General features: G+C 36.0%; 1 protein-coding gene across 1 annotated transcript in view; it reads left to right on the forward strand.

Moving 5' to 3' along the window:
• ADAMTS19 (ADAM metallopeptidase with thrombospondin type 1 motif 19) overlaps positions 1-23,954 on the forward strand; it is a 275,937-nt gene that overhangs the window by 76,628 nt on the left and 175,355 nt on the right. Inside the window, exon 7 of the mRNA XM_006060222.4 lies at positions 14,451-14,494. Coding sequence (XP_006060284.3) covers positions 14,451-14,494 — 44 coding nt within the window. The remainder of the gene's footprint in view (positions 1-14,450; positions 14,495-23,954) is intronic.

Here is a 23,954-nt window from a genome sequence, read left to right on the forward strand (position 1 = left end):
AAGGTATAAATATTGGGAAGAAAAATTAAAAACTGTCTCTACACAGATGACATGACTTGGTACAAAGAAAATTTTAAGAAATCTAGTGGAAAAATTGCTAAACTTTACAACTGAAATTTACAAGGCTATAGCATATAAAGTCAATTTAGAAGAAGAATTATATTTATATATGGGGGAAGTGAACAGTTGGGAAGATTTTAAAGTAACTTCCAAAACCATAAAACACTGAGAATAATTTAAGAAAATGAAATAATATATACATAGCCCTGCTGAGAAAAATTAGAGGTATAAAGGTTTATTTTTTGGAAGACAAAGTCTTATCAAGGTGTCTATTTTCCCTAAATTGACTTATGGAGTGACTATAATCCCAATGAAAATCTGTGCAGGTTTTTTTCATTTGGTTTGGTTTGGTTTTAAAAATTACAATCTGATTCCAATATTTATTTTGGAAAGAAAAGGACCTAGAAGAGTTAAGAGGTTTTGTAAAAGAGGAACAAATCAGGTGGACTTACATTTTCTGATTTCAAAACTTATTATAAAGGTTTGGTAGTCAAAACAGTATAGCTATGACAGAACATTAGCCATACACATCAATGAAACAGAATAAAGAGTCTGGAAATACACTCACATACATATGGTCAATTGATGTTCAGTAAAACCATTAGCATAATTCAGTGATGAAAAGATAGTCTGTTTACATATGGATAGCCATTTGAAAAAAATGAATCTCAGCCCTGTTTAGCACCTTGTATGATGTTAATTCATAATGGATCACAGAAATCTACAACTATAAGACTTTTATTAAAAACAAAATCTTCATGACCATGAGAGGACAGTAATTTCCTAGATAGGATACAAAAAAGCAGTAAATAAAAATCATTAATCATTTGGGCTTCCTGAAAATTAAAACCACATCATATCCAAAAATATTGATATGTAAATGAAAAGATTAGATACTTGCAATAGACATCTTTAATGGATAATTTGTATCTATAATTATATGTGTATTTGTGTATATACGTATATGATATATAAATATATAGAACTTTAAGACTAAATAAGAAAGATAATCAAAGAAATATAACCTGTGTTTACCCAAACAGTAGCTGGTAATCTTGGAGTTGACCGTTTGACCTCTATTCGTCTCATTATGATGAGACTAATAGTACAGAGAGAAGAATATAAGACATCTTCTATAACATCTAACATAAAGTGACCATTCAATAATTTTCCAAGCATAAATAATTGTATAAAATCCTGTGCACACTTTTATTAATGTGGAAGATATACTATCGGAAATATCTTTTGTTCTAGTATTACATAATGAATGTTTTTAATTGATAGTTGGTCAGCCCATGGTTATTATTGCATTCCTCATTATCTTAGACACAGTTGGGAATCATTTGCTGTGGCTCACAGTATTGTTGAGTGACAAAACAGTTTTATGGGGTTAGTGTGATATACTTGATATTACCTGTAGTAATTTTCTGAACATGTTATGGTTTAAATTTAAATGAGAAAATAATATGTAAAATTCCTGACACCTAGGAATTCTGAAACAAGTATCAGTTCCTTTTCCTTCTTTTGGCTGTTTATATCTAGTGAAAGTTTATTTAATAATTTACCCTTTACATTTCTATTGGATGAGCCTGCCTTGCCTTTGAATTTTAGAATTCAATGAAATACTGAAACATATAGTGTTTTATATGTTTGAAAGACTATAAGTCTACCTTATATACTAAAGCTATTGGATTTTTACTACATTATTTATTATTTATTTAAATTTAATTTTTATTTTATGTTAGAGTATAGTTGATTTACAATATTGTGTTAGTTTCAGGTGTACACTTTGCTGTTATTTTCAGCAGTGATTCATTTATACATATACATATATCTCTTGTTTTCCAGATTATTTTCCTATGTAGGTTTACAGAGTATTAAGTAGAGTTTCCTGTGCTATACAAGAGGTCTTTGTTGATTATTTTATGTGTAATAGTATGGATATGTTAATCCCAACCTGCTAGTTTATCCCTGCTGACTTTTCTTTTTTGGTAATGATAAGTTTGGTTTTGAAGTCTGTAAGTCTGTTTCTGTTTTGTAAGTTCATTTGTATCCTTTTTTTAGGTTCCACATATAATTGATATGATACAATATTTGTCTTTCATTGTCTGATTACGAAACTTCACTCTCTATGACAGTCTCTAGGTCCATCCATGTCTCTGCAAATGGCACAGTTTCATTCCTTTTTATGGCCGAGTATATTCCATAATATTCCAGTAATATTCCATAATATTCCATTGTAATATTCCAAAAGATATATATATATATCACATCTTTTTTATCCATTCCTCTGTTGATGGACATTTAGGTTGCTTCCATATCCTGGCTGTTGTAAATAGTGCTACAGTGAACACTGGAGTGCATGTATCTTTTTGAATTATACTTTTCTCTGGGTATATACCCAGGAGTATGATTGATAAGTCATATGGTGTCTCTCTTTTTAGTTTTTTAAGGAACCTCCATACTGTTCTCCACAATGGCTGTATCAATTTACATTCTCACCAATGGTGTAAGAGGGTTCCATTTTCTCCACACCCTCTTGAATATTTTGTTGTTTGTAGACTTTTTGTTGGTGGACATTCTTACTAATTTGAGGAGGTACCTCATTGTAATTTTGATTTGCATTTCTCTACCGATTAGTGAGGTTGAGCATCTTTTCATGTGTTTTTTGGCTGTGTGTGTATGTCTTCTTTGGATAAATGTCTGTTTAGACCTTTTGCCCATTTTTTGGATTTTTTTTTAATATTTAGCTTCATGAACTATTTGTTTATTTTGGAAATTAATCCCTTGTCAGTCACATTGTTTGCAACTATTTTCTCCCATTCTGAGGGTTGTCGTTTTGTTTTGTTTATGGTTTCCTTTGCTTTGCAAACATTTTTACATTTAGTTAGACCCTATTTGTTTATGTTTGTTTTTATTTTCATTACCCTAGGAGGTAGAGCCAGAAAGATCTTGCAGCAATAGATGTCAAAGAGTGTTCTGCCTATGTGTTCCTCTAAGAATTATCTATTATCTTGTCTTACATTTAAGTCTTTAATCCACTATGAAATTTATTTTTATGTATGGTATTAGAGAGTGTTCCAATTTCATTCTTTTACATGTAGCTATCCAGTTTTACCAGAATCACTTAATAAATAAACTGTATTTTCTCCATTGTATATTCTTACCTCCTTTGTTGTAGATTAATTGACCAAAGGTGTAAAAGCTTGTTTTTGGGCTTTCTATCTTGTTCCATTGATCTATATATCTGTTTTTGTGAGAGATCATACTGTTTTGATGATTGTAGCTTTGTGGTATAGTCTACAGTGAGGGAGCCTGATTCCTCCAGCTCTGTTTTTTTCTTTCTCAAGATTGCTTTGGCTATTCAGGGTCTTTTATGTTTTGATACAAATTTGAAGATTTTTTTGTCCTAGACCTGCAAAAAAAAAAAATGCCATTTGTAATTTGATAGGAATTACATTGAAACTGTAGCTTACCTTGGGTAGTATAATCATTTTGACAATATTGATTCTGCTAATCTAGGAACATGGTATATCTTTCTGTTTGTGTCATCTTATATTTCTTTCATCAGTGTCTTAGAGTTTTCTGAGTACACATCTTTTGTGTCTCTAGGTAGGTTTATTCCTAAGTATTTTATTCTTTATTGATGTGATGGTAAATAGGATAATTTATCTATTAAATCCTTAATTTCTCTTTCTGACCTTTCATTGTTAGTGTATAGAAATGCAACAGATTTCTATGTATTAAGCTAACAGGAAGCTAACACACTCATATTTGGTCTGTGTCATTTGGAAGGAGGAACAGACATACTGTTTTATTGCATAGAAGTATCCTAATTTATGTGACTACTCTATTTTTATAGCTTTCTGAATTTTCACATTTAGAGAAAAATGTATTAACATCTTTATATATGATTGTAAACAAGTGCTAGTATTTGTTTAGAATAATTACAGTGTACTTGCTCTTGTGCTTAGAAATATAATCTTTTTCATTATTGTCAAAGTGAAATTGAAAGTGAAAGTCCCTCAGTTGTGTTCAACTCTTTGTGATCCCATGGAATGTACAGTCCGTGGAATTCTCTAGGCAAGAATACTGGAAGGGGTAGCTATTCCCTTCTCCAGGGGAATCTTCTCAACTCGGAGATCGAACCCAGGTCTCCTGCATTGCAGGAGGATTCTTTACCAGCTGAGCCACCAGGGAAGCCCAAGAATACTGGAGTGGCTAAGTCTATCCCTTCTCCAGGGGATCTTTCTGACCCAGGAATTGAACCGAGTTCTCCTGCATTGCAGGTGGATTCTTCACCAGCTGAGCTACTAGCAAAGCCCATTTTCATTATTGTCAAATTTTGCTCATAAAATGCAATTGAACTACTTGCTTGCACATAGGCTAGTATAACATATTAAAAGAATGAATCAAAAGTAGTCATATCTGGGATTTGTGAGAATATTCTAGATAATATCCTACAGTAATATTTGTGTTTTTTCAAAATTTTTAATTGCAGGATAATTGCTTTACAGTATTTTGTTGGTTTCTGCTGTGCATCAACATGAATCAGCCATAGGTATACATATGTCCCTTCCCTCTTGAACCTTCCTCCCACCTCCCACCCAATTCCAACCCTATTCATTGTCACAGAGTTCCTAATTTGAACTCCCTGCATCTTACGGCAAATTTCCACTGGCTATCTGTTTTTGCGTTATATGTTTCCATGCTTTCTCTCAATTTGTCCCTTTCTTCCCCTGCTGTGTCCACAAGTCTTTTCTCTGTGTCTGCATCTCCACTGTTGCCCTGCAAACAGGTTCATCAGTACTATCTTTCTAGATTCCATATACACGTGTTAATATACGATATTTGTTTTTCTCTTTCTGACTTATTTCATTCTGTATAACAGGCTCTAGGTTCATCCTGCTCATTAGAACTGAAAACCTGTTTTTTATAATCTCAGTTTGCTGGCTCAAGTCAGTTGTAAAATAATTATTTGTCCTCAGATTTTCAAAACTTGAACTACTAGCAAAGGACTAAATATGTACTCTGTAGGCCCAAACCATTTTTTTTAAAGATAAGACAAAATAAAGGATTGTTCTTTCTAATGTATCATTTAGTTATGGATAGAAAACTAAAGCTTCACTTGCTAAAAAGCATTTGTACTCAAAACCTGATGGAAAAACTTTTTTGGGAGACAAGATTTGCTGTAGTTTTGCTAAGCCATTTCATGTTTCATGGAAAAAAAGATTTTTGTGCACTTCCTAAACCCTTTAGCAGAAATGTTGATTCAGTTTTGTACCCCTTGATAAATAGGGCCTAGAATGGGGCTTAGCAGATTGCTTCTGTTTTTTGGAAAGCGACAGGTATAAAAATCTAGTTGAAAAAAAAAAAACCTGTCAAATGATATATGCATATAACATATTGATAGATACTGATATAATTTTGCCTTCACTTTCCTGTGGGGCTAAAGTTTATTTGGAGGATCACTTTTCTCAGTATTACTGCTTCCAGTGCCCTGAAAAAGTGAAGTGAAAGTCTCTCAGTTGTGTCTGATTCATTGCAACCCCATGGACTATAGTCCATGGAATTCTCCAGGCCAGAATACTGGAGTGGGTAGCCTTTCCCTTCTCCAGGGGATCTTCCCAACCCAGGGATACAACCCAGGTCTCTGGTATTGCAGGCGGATTCTTTACCAGCTGAGCCACAAGGGAAGCCCTCCAGTGCCCTAGTAGTAAAAATTAGCCCAATGTAAGAAAAGGTTTACTTCTCTAAGTGACCTTCCACCATTGATTAGGAAAGTCTAAATGAATGGTTTGAGTTATCGAGGAAGAAAAAAAAAAATCCCTTTTTAGTAGGTATAATCATACAGATAATCAGATCTTTAGCTTTGTAAAGAAAGAAAGTGAAGTTGCTCAGTCATGTCCAACTCTTTGAGACCCCATGGACTGTAGCCTACCAGGCTCCTCCATCCATGGGATTCTCCAGGCAAGAATACTGGAGTGGGTTGCCATTTCCTTCTCCAGGGGATCTTCCCGACTCAGAGATCAAACCTGGGTCTCCCACATTGCAGGCAGATGCTTTACCCTCTGAGCCACCAGGAAAGTGAAGTTATAAAAAATAAGATAAAATTTTTAATCTCTGTGGAGATTATCCATGGTCTTATCCATATTTTACAAACTGAACTCATAAACAGCCTGCTGCTGCTAAGTTGCTTCAGTTGTGTCCGACTCTGTGCGACCCCATAGATGGCAGCCCACCAGGCTTCCCCGTCCCTGGGATTCTCCAGGCAAGAACACTGGAGTGGGTTGCCATTTCCTTCTCCAATGCATGAAAGTGAAAAGAGAAAGTGAAGTTGCTCAGTCGTGTCCGACTCTTAGCGACACCATGGACTGCAGCCTACCAGGCTCCTCCATCCATGGGATTTTCCAGGCAAGAGTACTGGAGTGGGGTGCCATTGCCTTCTCCCATAAACAGCCTAGTATCTTGCAAATGCTCATCTTAGGTCATCATTAAGTGTTGTATGTTATGTGAGCACATTAACAGGAAGAGATAATAGCTCAGTTATTAATTTTGGTTTCAACTCAAGTAAATAATGTATGTATCAGTCCAAACCTATCTGCAGTAATTTATTTGTTAAATTGTTCTGTGTGACACAATGAAGTAAATAGTTTAAAGCTGACCTAGTTCTATGGGTTCATAGTAACAAAAACACAAAACACTTTATCCCAACTATCAATTCCATGATTTCTTAGTGTAATTTTCACATTTCTCTTTGAAATTATAGAGAAGAGACAACTCTTTATATCTTGAAAATACTCTTTAATTTAGCATTTAATTTTAATAATGATACTTTTGTTTTTCAGTATTTACTAAAATGCTTTTGGTACAATACTTCTGAAAGTTAGTTTCAAAATAATGCCATTTGCTAGTAAGATAGAAGGGGTAATAAAATAGAGACATGGTAGAAATACATTAATTTCATACAAATCATAGAATAATTTTTGAATGAATCATTTATAGGTATATCCCAAGGCACTATAAAATTCTACAATGAGACTTATTCTCAGATGAATCTTCACTCTTGGAAATTAAAGGCTACATTTCATTTTTTTCAATATAAATCAGAACTTAAGCAGGATTTATTGACCTTCCCAGTTGCCAAAGTCTAACAGTATCATTTCCATAAACTCACATAATGAAACTCTGTGATGCAGACTTCAGGCACACAGAGCCAACATGAGCCAAAAATGAGAGAATTCAAATCCTCTTGATCACAGGTCTAGGCAGCAAACAATCTCTGTCCCCCTTACCCCTCGCAACCTTTGAATATTATGAAATTGGGATTATATTATTTTGATTCTCTGAAAAGCAGTGTACAGTTGAAGAATTGAAGATTAAGAATAACAGTCTGATCTGAAGTTTTTAAAATGCTGTTGACGACTTGTCTTTCAATGGTTCTAAAAGGTATTTCCAGTGCTTTAGGATACAAGACCTTGAATTTTTGGAGGAAAAAAAAGTGTGCTCTATTCATTTGTTTGCTGACTGAACAGAAATTGGCTGTGTGATGGACTCTTAAGTGCCCTTGACAATAAGCAGTGCATTTCTCATAGTTTTATCATGTTGTTTAGTTACAGATGAAGTCCCTTGTTTCACATTATGTAAATCAAAGTCATCTTGCAGCCTTATGCATTATGATATGATGTATTGTACATTTAGAAAAAGCACATAAAATATCTTTCCCTCTACATCTGAATATACTTTATGCTCCATGATTCTTGGCCCTAAGGTAAAGATTTGATTTCATGTGGTTCTTTAATTTTCTGGATTGCCATGTTATTCAGTATCATCTGTTTTGGGTGTTTCTCTCTCCCTTTGTTTTCTGGCAAAGGCAGTTGCAAAACAGGACTATCTCGTATTTATTACAATTCCCCAGGCTTCTTCCTCACTGATCCTAGGCCCTTTACACATTACAGAGGTGATTTTATGTCATTCTCTTCTTTGCTTTCAGTGCAGAAGCCTTTTTGAAATTTAACTTTTTATTTCTCTTCCCAAGTGCTTGGCAGGTGAGAAGCACATAATGAATCCTGTTATATAGGCTATGCACCACACAACAGTAGAGAGAGTCATTTACATTGTTGTGTATGTAAAGGAGCCATTAGAAGTAAGCAGTGCACAACCTCTACAACTAGGCATGGTGTCCTTGTGATAAATTTGATTTCTAGATCATCCGTGTCTGGTCTTTTACTTGTTATAAGAATGTCAGCAGACCTTTTTCATTCCTCTTCATCTGTAATTATATTCCATCTCTGGATATGTTGTACCACCAGGAGTACAAAAATGATATATTTTTGTATATCATTTGGGGTTGGTTTTGAGTCACAGAATCCAGTGTGGACCAAGTTGAACACAAGAGGAGGTTCTTTTGGATTCTTTTTGATACATGGAGAAGATTCTGTGTAGTATTCAGAATTAAAGGAAGAACGAAAGAACCAAACATCAAGAAAAATGGTGAAGAGGAAAACTCTTGAAGTCTCTGCCCGAGTTTGAATGATCCAGGGCCATTCAGTTTCTCTTACTATACTGTCTACTTCAGATCCTCTGAAAAAGCGGTTTTGAGTTGAAAGGGGGTGTCATGTGTGTAAATTCTGTTATTTAAAGTCAGTGACCACTGTTTATAATAGCCAGGACAGGAAAGCAACCTAGATGTCCTTTGGCAGACGAATGGATAAGAAAGCTGTGGTACATGTACACAATGAAATATTACTCAGCTATTGAAAAGAATGCATTTAAATCAGTTCTAATGAGGTAGATGAAACTGGAGCCTATTATACAGAGTGACATAAGTCAGAAAAAAAAAACACAAATACAGTATGTTAATGCATATATATGGAATTTAGAAAGATGCTTAATGATGACCCTGTATGCGAGTCAGCAAAAGAGACACAGATGTAAAGAACAGTTTTTTGGACTCTGTGGGAGAAGGTGAGGGTGGGATGATTTGAGAGAATGTCAGTGAAACATGTATATTACGATATGTGAAATAGATCACCAGTCCAGGTTCGATGCACGAGACAGGGTGCTCAGGGCCGGTGCACTGGGATGACCCTAAGGGATGGGATGCGGAGGGAGGTGGGAGGGGGGTTCAGGATGGGGGACACATGTACACCCATGGTGGATTCATGTCAATGTATGGCAAAAACTGCTACAATATTGTCAAGTTATTAACCTCCATTAAAATAAATAAATTTAAAAAAATCTATGAAAATAAATAAATAAAGTCAGCGACCAGGAAATATGACATATTTGAAGGTAGCTTCCTGGTAGAAAGGTGCTGGAGGTTGGGAATAGTTAAGGTTAGGTACTAGAGTGGCTGTCAAAGAATCAAAGTTTTTGTTTTTTTTTTAAACCATTTGGTTATAACTAATAGCAGTCTTGTTTAGCCCAGATTCTTAAGGTTTTCAGTTTTGTACCTTGAATATTCAAGGCAATGCCATCCATTAGTTTAACTTGAAAGTTTAGGCTAGGATAGCTTGAGTGGTTACATTTATGGGATAAAATTTGAGTGCATCTTTGCTCATTTTTCTAGAGTTGTTCTAATTTTGGCATGTATTTTCAGAAAGATAATTTTTTTACTAAAATGGCATAAATTTTAAGACCCATCTGTGCTGATGGGCAATTTGATTATTTGTTTCACTTAAATTTCTCTCTCTCTCTCTTTTTTTTTTTTGGCTATTTCCTTTCATTCAGTTGGGACAGAACATTTTTAAGGCATATGCAATTTCCTCTAAAGTCAGGAACAAGACAAGGGTGCCCACTTTCACCATTACTATTCAACATAGTTTTGGAAGTTTTGGCCACAGCAATCAGAGCAGAAAAAGAAATAAAAGGAATCCAAATTGGAAAAGAAGAAGTAAAGCTCTCACTGTTTGCAGATGACATGATCCTCTACATAGAAAACCCTAAAGACTCCACCAGAAAAGTACTAGAACTAATTGATGATTATAGTAAAGTTGCAGGATATAAAATCAACACCCAGAAATCCCTTGCATTCCTATACACTAATAATGAGAAAACAGAAAGAGAAATTAAGGAAACAATTCCATTCACCATTGCAACGGAAAGAATAAAATACTTAGGAATATATCTACCTAAAGAAACTAAAGACCTATATATAGAAAACTATAAAACACTGGTGAAAGAAATCAAAGAGGACACTAATAGATGGAGAAATATACCATGTTCATGGATTGGAAGAATCAATATAGTGAAAATGAGTATACTACCCAAAGCAATTTATAGATTCAATCAATCCCTATCAAGCTACAAACAGTATTCTTCACAGAGCTAGAACAAATAATTTCCCAATTTGTATGGAAATACAAAAAACCGCGAATAGCCAAAGCGATCTTGAGAAAGAAGAATGGAACTGGAGGAATCAACCTACCTGACTTCAGGCTCTACTACAAAGCTACAGTCATCAAGACAATATGGTACAGGCACAAAGACAGAAATATAGATCAATGGAACAAAATAGAAAGCCCAGAGATAAATCCACGCACATATGGACACCTTATCTTTGACAAAGGAGGCAAGAATATACAATGGATTAAAGACAATCTCTTTAACAAGTGGTGCTGGGAAATCTGGTCAACCACTTGTAAAAGAATGAAACTAGAGCACTCTCTAACACTATACACAAAAATAAAATGGATTAAAGATCTAAATGTAAGACCAGAAACTATAAAACTCCTAGAGGAGAACATAGGCAAAACACTCTCTGACATACATCACAGCAGGATCCTCTATGACCCACCTCCCAGAATATTGGAAATAAAAGCAAAAATAAACAAATGGGACCTAATTAAACTTAAAAGCTTCTGCACAACAAAGGAAACTATAAGCAAGGTGAAAAGACAGCCTTCAGGATGGGAGAAAATAATAGCAAATGAAGCAACTGACAAACAACTAATCTCAAAAATATACAAGCAACTCCTACAGCTCAATTCCAGAAAAATAAATGACCCAATCAAAAAATGGGCCAAAGAACTAAATAGACATTTCTCCAAAGAAGACATACAGATGGCTAACAAACACATGAAAAGATGCTCAACATCACTCATTATCAGAGAAATGCAAATCAAAACCACTATGAGGTACCATTTCACACCAGTCAGAATGGCTGCGATCCAAAAGTCTACAAGCAATAAATGCTGGAGAGGGTGTGGAGAAAAGGGAACCCTCTTACACTGTTGGTGGGAATGCAAACTAGTACAGCCACTATGGAGAACAGTGTGGAGATTCCTTAAAAAACTGAAAGTAGAACTGCCTTATGATCCAGCAATCCCACTGCTGGGCATACACACTGAGGAAACCAGAATTGAAAGAGACACATGTACCCCAATGTTCATCACAGCACTCTTTATAATAGCCAGGATATGGAAGCAACCTCGATGTCCATCAGCAGATGAATGGATAAGAAAGTAGTGGTACATATACACAATGGAGTATTACTCAGCCATTAAAAGAATACATTTGAATCAGTTCTAATGAGGTGGATGAAACTGGAGCCTATTATACAGAGTGAAGTAAGCCAGAAAGAAAAACACCAATACAGTATACTCACGCATATATATGGAATTTAGAAAGATGATAACAATAACCCTGTAATCGAGACAGCAAAAGAGACACTGATGTATAGAACAGTCTTTTAGACTCTGTGGGAGAGAGAGAGGGTGGGATGATTTGGGGAATGGCATTGAAATACGTATAATATCATATATGGAACGAGTTGCCAGTCTAGGTTTGATGCACGATACTGGATGCTTGGGATGGCGCACTGGGACGACCCAGAGGGATGGTATGGGGAGGGAGGAGGGTTCAGGATGGGGAACAAATGTATACCTGTGGTGGATTCATATTTGGCAAAACCAATACAATATTGTAAAGTTTAAAAATAAAATAAAATTAAAAAAATAATAGTAATAAAAAAAGAAAATTATTTGGGAAGTTATTATTTTTTATCTATGAAGTATATTGCAAGTGAAGATTATATTTAAATAAATTCAAATTTTATATGGATGAAAGGATTAGCAAGCTTTGTGAAAATAAGTGATTGAATAATAAAAACTTGTCCATTTCCCAATGTTAAAAAAAAAGGCATACGCAAATGGTATTAATAGGATTATATATCTGTCATATATAAAGGAAAAAATTTAACGTATCAAGTGGTAATGGCCAATTTTTAATTATCCATAATGAATTAACTAGTTTATCAATAGGTTTATCACAATACAAGCAATACCATTTGAGAAAAACAGTAAGGTTTTTACAAATTAATGAAACATGTACTGTTTCTCTTGTTTAGAAATATACAATAAGCTGTAGATAGCATAATGTAACACTGCTGCTGCTGCTAAGTTGCTTCAGTCGTGTCCGACTCTGTGTGACCCCACAGACAGCAGCCCACCAGACTCCTCTGTCCCTGGGATTCTGCAGGCAAGAATACTGCAGTGGGTTGCCATTTCCTTCTCCAATGCATGCATGCATGCTAAGTTGCTTGTCATGTCCGACTCTGTCTTTCCAACGAATATTAAGGACTGATTTCCTTTAAGATGGACTGGTTGGATCTCCTTGCAGTCCAAGGGACTCTCAAGAGTCTTCTCCAACACCACAGTTCAAAAGCATCAATTCTTTGGTGCTCAGCTTTCTTTATAGTCCAACTCTCACATCCATACATGACTACTGGAAAAACCATAGCCTTGACTAGACAGACCTTTGTTCGCAAAGTAATGTTTCTGCTTTTGAATATGCTGTCTAGGTTGGTCATAGCTTTTCTTCCAAGGAGCAAGCATCTTTTAATTTCATGGCTGCCGTCAGCATCTGCAGTGATTTTGGAGCCCCCCAAAATAAAGTCTGTCACTGTTTCCACTGTTTCTCCATCTGTTTGCCATAAAGTGATGGGACCGGATGCCATGATCTTAGTTTTCTGAATGTTGAGCTTTAAGCCAACTTTTTCACTCTCCACTTTCACTTTTATCAGGAGGCTGTTTTAGTTCTTTGCTTTCTGCCATAAAGGTGGTGTCATCTGCATATCTGAGGTTATTGATATTTCTCCCAGCAATCTTGATTCAAGCTTGTGCTTCTTCCAGCCCAGCATTTCTCATGATGTACTCTGAATAGAAATTAAATAAGCAGGGTGACAATATACAGCCTTGACGTACTCCTTTTCCTATTTGGAACCAGTCTGTTGTTCCATGTCCAGTTCTAACTGTTGCTTCCTGTTCTGCACACAGATTTCTTAAAGAGGCAGGTCAGATGGTCTGGTATTCCCACCTCTTTCAGAATTTTCCACAGTTTGCTGTGATCCACACAGTTAAAGGCTTTGGCGTTGTCAATAAATCAGAAATAGATGTTTTTCTGGAACTCTCTTGCTTTTTCGATGATCCAACAGATGTTGGCAATTTGATCTCTGGTTCCTCTGCCTTTTTAAAACCAGCTTGAACATCTGGAAGTTCACGGTTCATGTACTGTTGAAGCCTGGCTTGGAGAATTTTGAGCATTATTTTACTAGTGTGTGAGATGAATGCAGTTGTGCAGTAGTGAGCATTCTTTGGTATTGCCTTTCTTTGGGATTGGAATGAAAACTGCAAGTTGATGACAGACTTCTTTTTTATAAATGCTAGAATAAAATGAAATATCTTCCGTGTGTTGAGGGCTGATAAAGTCAGCCTGTAGTTCTACAGTCACCATACTCTTCCACTGTGAATAAACGCAGACTAATGAGAATTAAGGAAACAGTCTGGGACCATTTAGTAGTATTCATAGGTCCTCACACTTAAAGAATAATAGTCTATCTAGAAAGTAATGATACAAGATATTACTGAGAAAAGAAATTGCCAAATATATAGGTAAATCTAAACGAGCACTAATGGTTTAGAAAAAACTGTCTAACTTGAGATGTCAGAAATTGAAATGGAGTTAAAGGCATGCTTTGGAGATATTATAGATTTGGTTCCAGGCCACTGCAACAAAGCAAGCCACATGAGTATTTTGATTTCCCAGTGCACACAGAAGTTATGTTTATAGTAGTCTATAGTCTAGTACATATGCAATAGTATTATATCTAAGGGCTTCCCCTGTGGTTCAACTGGTACAAAAATCTGCCTGCAGTGCAGGTAATGGGTTTGATCCCTGGGATAGGACACAGTGTTTCAGGATTATATCAGGTAAAACGTATAGTAATTTAATTATTCTCACATTTTCTTAGAATCAAAAATTAGTTAATCCTATTTTCAGTTTTATTAAATTCTTGGAGATAAAGAGTGTCATTCAGTTATTCATTATAACTGTTAAAAATAAGTCATAGACTTTGTGGAACAAACAATATTTTCTGTTTTTCTTTCTAGGAAAGATTTCTGTGTACACAAAGATGAACCATGTGATACTGTTGGTAAGTGTATGTAAAAATTTTTACACTTTGGAGGAGATCTGGGGAGCTTAAACACATCATTTGTTTAAATGTCAAAAATTATTTGAAAGTGCTAGTTACAGTGAAATATTTTTAGAATGTCAGTGATGTATATTTTCAACCTATATGTTTAATTATTTGTCACCAATTCAATTATTAGTGAAACAAATTGAAGACATATGTGTACTATATAGTGGATAAAAGTTTAAATGATGCTTTAAAAATATCATGAGTTATTCTTTGTGTTTTTTCTCAGAAATATATATATGCATTCAATTAAATTGTTATTATTCATAAACTGAGGCAAATATGTTAATGTTAGTAGAGTTGACTAATGGATTCATTTTTGAGTTACATACATTTGAAGTTTTTTGCAGACTGCATGAAAGTCCATCTCATTTGCTCAACTAATGAGGATTTTCTGTACATAAAGTAGCGAATTTTCTATATTTTGTCTTGGATATCTAAAATCCCTAAGGCATATCTGTATAGCTAGTGGAATCTATAAACCACAGTTTTTAATTTTCAGAGAATGGCCACATTTATGCTAGTATAAATGTATGTATATAAATTGATTTATCCAAACAGATGAAATTGTAGATAGGTAAAATTTTATAACTATATATATGTATAGTTTTAAGTCATGTATCCATACAGAGAGCTGAAACTATAGATGTATAAAATTATATAACTATTTATATATATGTTTAGTTTTAAGACACTGTATAGGTTTAATAAGGTATTGCTATTGGGTTATTGTTAAGGTACATTTAAGAGTTTGATCTGGTTTTGATATATCATATGGGGTTCATTGCTTTAGTGTAATAAGTATTTTAATTTAGCCATTACTGAAGTATCATTTATTTCTTGTGAGGCAAACAATAAAAAAGTGGGAAAAAGAGAATAAACTATTTTTTTTAAGTATCAGTGGTACTTAAAAATATAATTTTAACTAACTAGTTCTGTTAAGTTCTTACCAGCTTCCTCAGAAGATTAAATCTGAGATAATAAGTGAAAAATAGTTATAATAGTATGAAGTGGAGGATGATGGAATCAAAGGAATATTTGATTCAGAAAGGACTGGAAAAGTAAAACAAGCTGGACACCTAAGGAAAAGCTGAATAGATCTAGGGATGATCTTCCTAATGTTAACTAACTTGCTTCCTGCTGTTTTCTTGGCTGAATTTTCAGAAATTAAATCTTGATATATAATTTTAATCTACCTAACCATGGAAGCATTTGATTACTAAGAAAGCTTATCTCAAAATAATTACCTTTTCCTCTGCTTAAACAGCTATGTTGCCCCCAAAACCTTCTTGTAATATAGACAGATCAACTTTTTGCCTTATTAGAGCTGAGAAAACTCAGGCAATATATTCCATAATTATGGTCTGTAATCACCTCTTTAAAGCATGTACACGTGGGCATGCTTTAAGAAAGCAGTTACTCATATGAGGAAAACCAATTTCTTTTTGACTATGACTATGTTTTATATTTTGCTAAATCTGCTAATTGAAAATCGGATCAGATCAGATCAGTCGCTCAGTCGTGTCTGAGTCTTTGCCACCCCATGAATCACAGCACGCCAGGCCCCCGTGTCCATCACCAACTCCCAGAGTTCACTGAGACTTACATCCATCGAGTCAGTGATGCCATCCAGCCATCTCAACCTCTGTCGTCCCCTCCTCCTCCTGCCCCCAATCCCTCCCAGCATCAGAGTCTTTTCCAATGAGTCAACTCTTTGCATGAGGTGGCCAAAGTACTGGAGTTTCAGCTTCAGCATCATTCCTTCCAAAGAACACCCAGGGCTGATCTCCTTCAGAATGGACTGGTTGGATCTCCTTGCAGTCCAAGGGACTCTCAAGAGTCTTCTCTAACACCACAGTTCAAAAGCATCAATTCTTTGGTGCTCACCTTTCTTCACAGTCCAACTCTCGCACCCATACATGACGACTGGAAAAACCATAGCCTTGACTAAATTGAAAATAGCACGCATATTTATTCTAAGTTGAAGCACATTTGGATAATGAGGAAGCTTGGTATACTTGGAATTATTAGTGTAATTAGAATATGTTTGGTTCATCAGCAAAGTGATGTAACCATTTCCCAGATCTGTTCACTTGTCCATTAAGAGCTTGATAAAAATTGGTTTTCAATATAGCATACGATGTGAAAAATCTAATGTCCTTTCTGATATCCTCCTCTGTTTCTGAGTACTTATATTTTCATGGTATCCTCTGGCATTGCTAAATCCTAGTTTTCCCCTCTGTATCTTTTGGCATTTCTTTTTCTTATTCCAAATATGAAACAGAGGTCTTTGTTCATATTTAATCTTGAGCAGAGTAAAAATATGTGATTTTTTCCCCAGGGGATGTTAAATGAGAAAACTTTTAACAACCAAATCAGAAGAGTAGACTCTTCATCCCTGTCCCTGTCTCCACATAAAATGTCTTTTCACATGAACCATGCTTCTGCCTAGAGACCTACACTGGTAAGATTTATAAAGACATTAGTGTGAAGTAGGTGTGGTGGTTGCCACCCTATCACTCCTACATCCACCACTGTGCAGCCACAATGCCAGGTAGAAAAGGATACACTTCTGTGGATGGGTCATGATTCATACAGGCTGATCAGAGGGATCATTTCTGGGCCTCAGGCCTAAGCCAGTCAGCATATGGCCTTGCCATGCTTGGGACATGTGACCTGTAACCTGCCTCGTGAATCTGAAGAAAGGAACATTTGTCATGCCTGAAGCTTGGTCATATCTGTCCCACTGCATGTAGACAAGAAAGGATGCAACCCTGATCAGTATAGTCACAAAGGAAATTAGTTTTCAGATAAATATGAATTCATACACTGCACAATGGAGAGATGAAGGGTGTCTTTATCTTCAAGGACACTGTTGAATCATGGCATTCTCCTTGCCTTGGACCCAGTCTAGCCTTTGAGCTTCTGAATGTGTAAGCCAATGAATATCCTTACTGTGCTCAGATGCTCAATCATATCTGACTCTTTGCTACCGTATGGACTGTAGCCCACCAGGCTCCCCAGTCCATGGGATTTCCCTGGCAAGAATATGAAAGGGGTTGCTATTTCCTTCTCTTTCCAGAGATCGAACTATTTCTTTCCAGAGATCGAACCCACGGCTCTCATATGTCCTGCACTGGCAGGCAGATGCTTAATCATCAGTGCCACCTGGGAAGCCCCAGATATCCCTTTCTATTTCAACCAATTCAAAGCTTTTCATTTCTGGAAATTGCAGCCTAAGGCATAGAGCTTCCATGATATTTATATACTCTTTTATAAGCGAAGAAGAATATGGGGCAATATTAATCATTCCCACTCTTATTAAGGAAGTACTGATAAACTGCTCTGTGATTTGTCACCCAAATTAAATAAGCATGTGTAGCCTACTGGTCATCTTAACAGCTCTCAATGTCTAGCATAACAAAACAGAAGAGATTTAGGTCTTAATTAAATATCCATTGATACACATTTGTAAATTTCTTCATGCACTATTATGAGTTGTTTTTTTTTTTTTTTTTGGTCAGATGCTTTCTTAAGTTTATATATGCCTTCTTCTTTTATCTATTTCTGATGTGAAGTCAGTTCATTTCACATTGGATACTATAATGAAAATACTGAAAGAAAAGGAGAAAGGAAAGAAGTGGATTTAGTATTTATTGGTTTGGATAATATGGGCCTGAATGATTACCATGAAAATTTCCCTTGCTCTCCTAAGTATACTGAGAGGGGAAGGACAGTAGTTAAAAACTTTGAATTCAGGTTATTAATTTTAATTGTACATGGAGAGAAATGCCTATATTTTAAAAGCAATGTGATGCTGATACTGCTCATTGTAACTTGAGAAACACTTCCATGGATATTTTCTCATTTATTTTCTGAAACTCTGTAGTTTTTGTTTTTTTTTTTAATCATTATTACTTTACAGATGAAGAAAACTCTGAAACAGAACAGAGCATGGATGTTTAAGTCAGACATCTAGATTCAAATCAGTTTCTGCTGCTTTTTACAGGCATGAATGTGGGCACATTATTTGACACCTTGAAGGTTTGAATTCCTCACTTTTAAATTAGATTTCACAAAGACTGTATTACTGATTTCACAAAGACAGCTAGTTTTTAATCAGCATTCAGTAGGCACTAGTTCTATCACATCATTTTATTCCCTGTGGACAGGTTACACATTTGTCCAGCATCCATGTTAGTAAATGCCACACAGTTGAAATCACTGTCTCAGATTTTTCTATAATGAAAGACAGCTTTCCTTTATAGCATGGTGCATCTGTGTTGTTATTGTTCAGTCACTCAGTCGTGTCCGACTCTTTGCAACCCCATTGACTGCAGAACGCCAGGCTTCCCTGTCCTTCACCATCTCCTGCAGCTTACTCAAACTCATGTACATTTAGTCAGTGATGCCATCCAACCATTTGTCCTCTGTCATCCACTTCTCCTCCTGCCCTTAATCTTTCCCAGCATCAGGGTCTTTCCAATGAGTTGGGCTCTTTGCATCAGGTGGCCAAAGTATTGGGGCTTCAGCTTCAGCATCAGTCCTTCCAATGAATATTCAGGATTGATATCCTGTAGGAATGCCTGCTTTGAACTCCTTACAAGGGACTCTCTCTAAGGGACTCTCAAGAGTCTTCTCCAACACCACAGTTCAAAAGCATCAATTCTTTGGCACTCAGCTTTCTTTATGGACCAACTCTCATATCCGTACATGACTAATGGAAAAACCATAGCTTTGACTAGATGGATCTTTATTGGCAAAGTAATGTCTCTGCTTTTTAATACACTGTCTAGGTTTGTCATAGCTTTTCTTCCAAGAAGCAAGTGTACTTTAATGTCATGGCTGGGTTACCATCTGCAGTGATTTTGGACCCCAAGAAAATAAAGTCTGTCACTGTTTCCATTGTTTCCCCTTGTATTTGCCATCAAGTGATGGGACTGGATGCCATGATCTTAGTTTTTTGAATGTTGAGTTTTAAGCCAGCTTCTTGGTTCTCCTCTTGCACCTTTATCAAGAGGCTCTTTAGTTCCTCTTTGTTTTCTGCCATAAGGATGGTAACATCTGCATGCCCGAGTTATTGATACTTCTCCCAGCAATCTTGATTCCAGCTTGTGCTTCATCCAGTCCAGCATTTTGCAAGATGTACTCTGTATATACATTAAATAAGCAGGGTGACAGTATACAGCCTTGATGTATTGCTTTCCCAGTTTAGAACAAGTCCATTGTTCCATGTCCAGTTCTAATCTTTGCTTCTTGACCTGCTTACAGGTTTCTCAGGAGGCAGGTAGGGTAGTCTGGTATTCCCATATCTTGAAGTCAGTTTCCACAGTTTGTTGTGATCTACACAGTCAAAGGCCTCAGCGTAGTCAATGAAGCAGAAGTAGATGTTTTTCTGGAATTCTTTTGCTTTTTGTGATCCAGCGGATGTTGGCAAATTGATCTCTGGTTCTTCTGCCTTTTCTAAATCCAGCTTGAACATCTGGAAGTTCTCGGTTCATGTACTATTGATATCTAATTGGAAGATTTTGAGCGTGACAGTGCTAGCATGTGGAATGAGTACAATTGTGCAGTAGTTTGAACATTCTTTGGCATTGCCCTTCTTTGCGATTGGAATGAAAACTGACCTTTTCCAGTCCTGTGGCCACTGCTGAGTTTTCTGGATTTCCTGGCATATTGAGTGCAGCACTTTCACAGCATCATCTTTTAGCATTTGAAATAGTTCAGCTGGAATTCCATCACCTCCACTAGCTTTGTTCATAGTGATGCTTCCTAAGACCCACTTGACTTCACACTCCAGGGTATCTGGTTCTAGGTGAGTGATCATACCACTGTGGTTATCTGAGTCATTAAGATCTTTTTAGTTCTACTGTATCTTCTTGACCATTCTTCTTAATGTCTTCTGCTTCTATTAGGTCCGTACCATTTCTGTCCTTTGTTGTGCCTGTCTTTGCATGAAATGTTCCCTTGGTATCTCTAATTTTCTTGAAGAGCTCTCTAGTCTTTCCCATTCTATTTTCCTCTATTTCTTTGAATTGTTCACTTAGGAAGGCTTTCTTATGTCTCCTTGTTATTCTTTGGAATTCTGCATTCAGATGAGTATATCTTTCCTTTTTCTCATTTGCCTTTCACTTTTCTTCTTTTCCCAGCTATTTGTAAGACCTCCTCAGACAGCCATTATGCCTTTTTTCATTTCTTTTTCTTGGGGATGGTTTGATCATTGCCTGCTATACAGTGTTACAAACCTCTGTCCATAGTTCTTCAGGCACTCTATGAGATCTAATCCTTTGAATCTATTTGTACTTCCACTGTATAATCGTAAGGGATTTGATTTAGGTCATACCTAAATTGCCTAGTGGTTTTCCCTTCCTTCAGTTTAAGTGTGAATTTTGCAATAAATGCATTTGTGTACCTAGGGACAATACAGCTAGAAATCTGAAGATGAGAAAAATACCTTTGAATGAAGTTTTAGAATAAAATTATATACATTAAAATGTAGAAAGAAGTGGCAAATATAATACTGGAAAGTACTTTTGCTTTCAGCATGTAAAATTTGAAGCAATAGGGTGTTTTGTTTATTTACTGGTGTAAAAGATATGTGTACTTTAAGGACCCAGACTGTATCAGTGTTATGGAATATTATAAATAAATGTTTCAGTTGAAAAGTTATACTTACTTATTAAGTTTATGTTTGAAAACCTGTTTAGAGGGTAAAAAGTAAAAGTTGTTTTACCACCTCTTCAACCACATTCTTTCTTGTTTGAATTAGGCAGGTTAGTTGGTAAGTATAGAGATACCTGGAGAAAAAAAAAATGCTGTTAAATATTTTAACCAACAGAATGTCAATTCTCAAATGTATGTGTGTAGTTTTAACATCCCTGAAAATGAGATTAGTTTTGAAGTCAGTGCCGTATTAGAATTGTGTCATAGTTTAAGTCAGAGTTTTTAGTTCCTAGTTTTGGATGAACTATGATGCTATTCTTAAATTTAAAGAGAAATAAAGTGTAATTCTGGATGCAGGTCCCAGCTATTACTAGTGAAGTTGCCTTACTTTCTGGGCAGGCAGAATAAGGGTCCCTGAAGATGTTCATGTTTTAATGAACCTGGGACCTAGGAATATGTTAGGTTACATAGTAAAGGGAAATGAAGCTTGCAGATGCCACTGAGGCTCCCAGTCAACTTATTTTAAAAGAAGGAGATTATCCTAGGCTGTCTGGTATGCCCAGTATAATCACAATGGTCTTTATTTATTTATTTCTTTTTTCTTTTTTTTTTTAATTTTATTTATTTATTTTTTTTTATAATTCTTTTTTTTTTTAATTTTATTTTATTTTTAAACTTTACATAACTGTATTAGTTTTGCCAAATATCAAAATGAATCCGCCACAGGTATACATGTGTTCCCCATCCTGAACCCTCCTCCCTCCTCCCTCCCCATTCCATCCCTCTGGGTCGTCCCAGTGCACCAGCCCCAAGCATCCAGTATCGTGCATCGAACCTGGACTGGCAACTCGTTTCATACATGATATTTCACATGTTTCAATGCCATTCTCCCAAATCTTCCCACCCTCTCCCTCTCTCACAGAGTCCATAAGACTGTTCTATACATCAGTGTCTCTTTTGCTGTCTCGTACACAGGGTTATTGTTACCATCTTTCTAAATTCCATATATATGCGTTAGTATACTGTATTGGTGTTTTTCTTTCTGGCTTACTTCACTCTGTATAATAGGCTCCAGTTTCATCCACCTCATTAGAACTGATTCAAATGCATTCTTTTTAATGGCTGAGTAATACTCCATTGTGTATATGTACCACTACTTTCTTATCCATTCATCTGCTGATGGACATCTAGGTTGCTTCCATGTCCTGGCTATTATAAACAGTGCTGCCATGAACATTGGGGTACTCGTATCTCTTTCCCTTCTGGTTTCCTCAGTGTGTATGCCCAGCAGTGGGATTGCTGGATCATAAGGCAGGTCTATTTCCAGTTTTTTAAGGAATCTCCACACTGTTCTCCATAGTGGCTGTACTAGTTTGCATTCCCACCAACAGTGTAAGAGGGTTCCCTTTTCTCCACACCCTCTCCAGCATTTATTGCTTGTAGACTTTTGGATCGCAGCCCTTCTGACTGGTGTGAAATGGTACCTCATAGTGGTTTTGATTTGCACTTCTCCGATAATGAGTGATGTTGAGCATCTTTTCATGTGTTTGTTAGCCATCTGTATGTCTTCTTTGGAGAAATGTCTATTTAGTTCTTTGGCCCATTTTTTGATTGGGTCATTTATTTTTCTGGAGTTGAGCTGTAGGAGTTGCTTGTATATTCTCGAGATTAGTTGTTTGTCAGTTGCTTCATTTGCTATTATCTTCTCCCATTCTGAAGGCTGTCTTTTCACCTTGCTAATAGTTTCCTTTGATGTGCAGAAGCTTTTAAGGTTAATTAGGTCCCATTTGTTTATTTTTGCTTTGATTTCCAATATTCTGGGAGGTGGGTCATAGAGGATCCTGCTGTGATGTATGTCAGAGAGTGTTTTGCCTATGTTCTCCTCTAGGAGTTTTATAGTTTCTGGTCATACATTTAGATCTTTAATCCATTTTGAGTTTATTTTTGTGTATGGTGTTAGAAAGTGTTTTAGTTTCATTCTTTTACAAGTGGTTGACCAGATTTCCCAGCACCACTTGTTAAAGAGATTGTCTTTAATCCATTGTATATTCTTGCCTCCTTTGTCAAAGATAAGGTGTCCATATGTGCGTGGATTTATCTCTGGGCTTTCTATTTTGTTCCATTGATCTATATTTCTGTCTTTGTGCCAGTACCATACTGTCTTGATAACTGTGGCTTTGTAGTAGAGCCTGAAGTCAGGTAGGTTGATTCCTCCAGTTCCATTCTTCTTTCTCAAGATCGCTTTGGCTATTCGAGGTTTTTTGTATTTCCATACAAATTGTGAAATTATTTGTTCTAGCTCTGTGAAGAATACCATTTGTAGCTTGATAGGGATTGATTGAATCTATAGATTGCTTTGGGTAGTATACTCATTTTCACTGTATTGATTCTTCCAATCCATGAACATGGTATATTTCTCCATCTGTTAGTGTCCTCTTTGATTTCTTTCACCAGTGTTTTATAGTTTTCTATATATAGGTCTTTAGTTTCTTTAGGTAGATATATTCCTAAGTATTTTATTCTTTCCGTTGCAATGGTGAATGGCATTGTTTCCTTAATTTCTCTTTCTGTTTTCTCATTATTAGTGTATAGGAATGCAAGGGATTTCTGGGTGTTGATTTTATATCCTGCAACTTTACTATAGTCATTGATTAGTTCTAGTAATTTTCTGGTGGAGTCTTTAGGGTTTTCTATGTAGAGGATCATGTCATCTGCAAACAGTGAGAGCTTTACTTCTTCTTTTCCAATTTGG

Source organism: Bubalus bubalis, chromosome 9 (assembly GCF_019923935.1).
Source record: "Bubalus bubalis isolate 160015118507 breed Murrah chromosome 9, NDDB_SH_1, whole genome shotgun sequence".
NCBI classification, from domain to species: domain Eukaryota; kingdom Metazoa; phylum Chordata; class Mammalia; order Artiodactyla; family Bovidae; genus Bubalus; species Bubalus bubalis.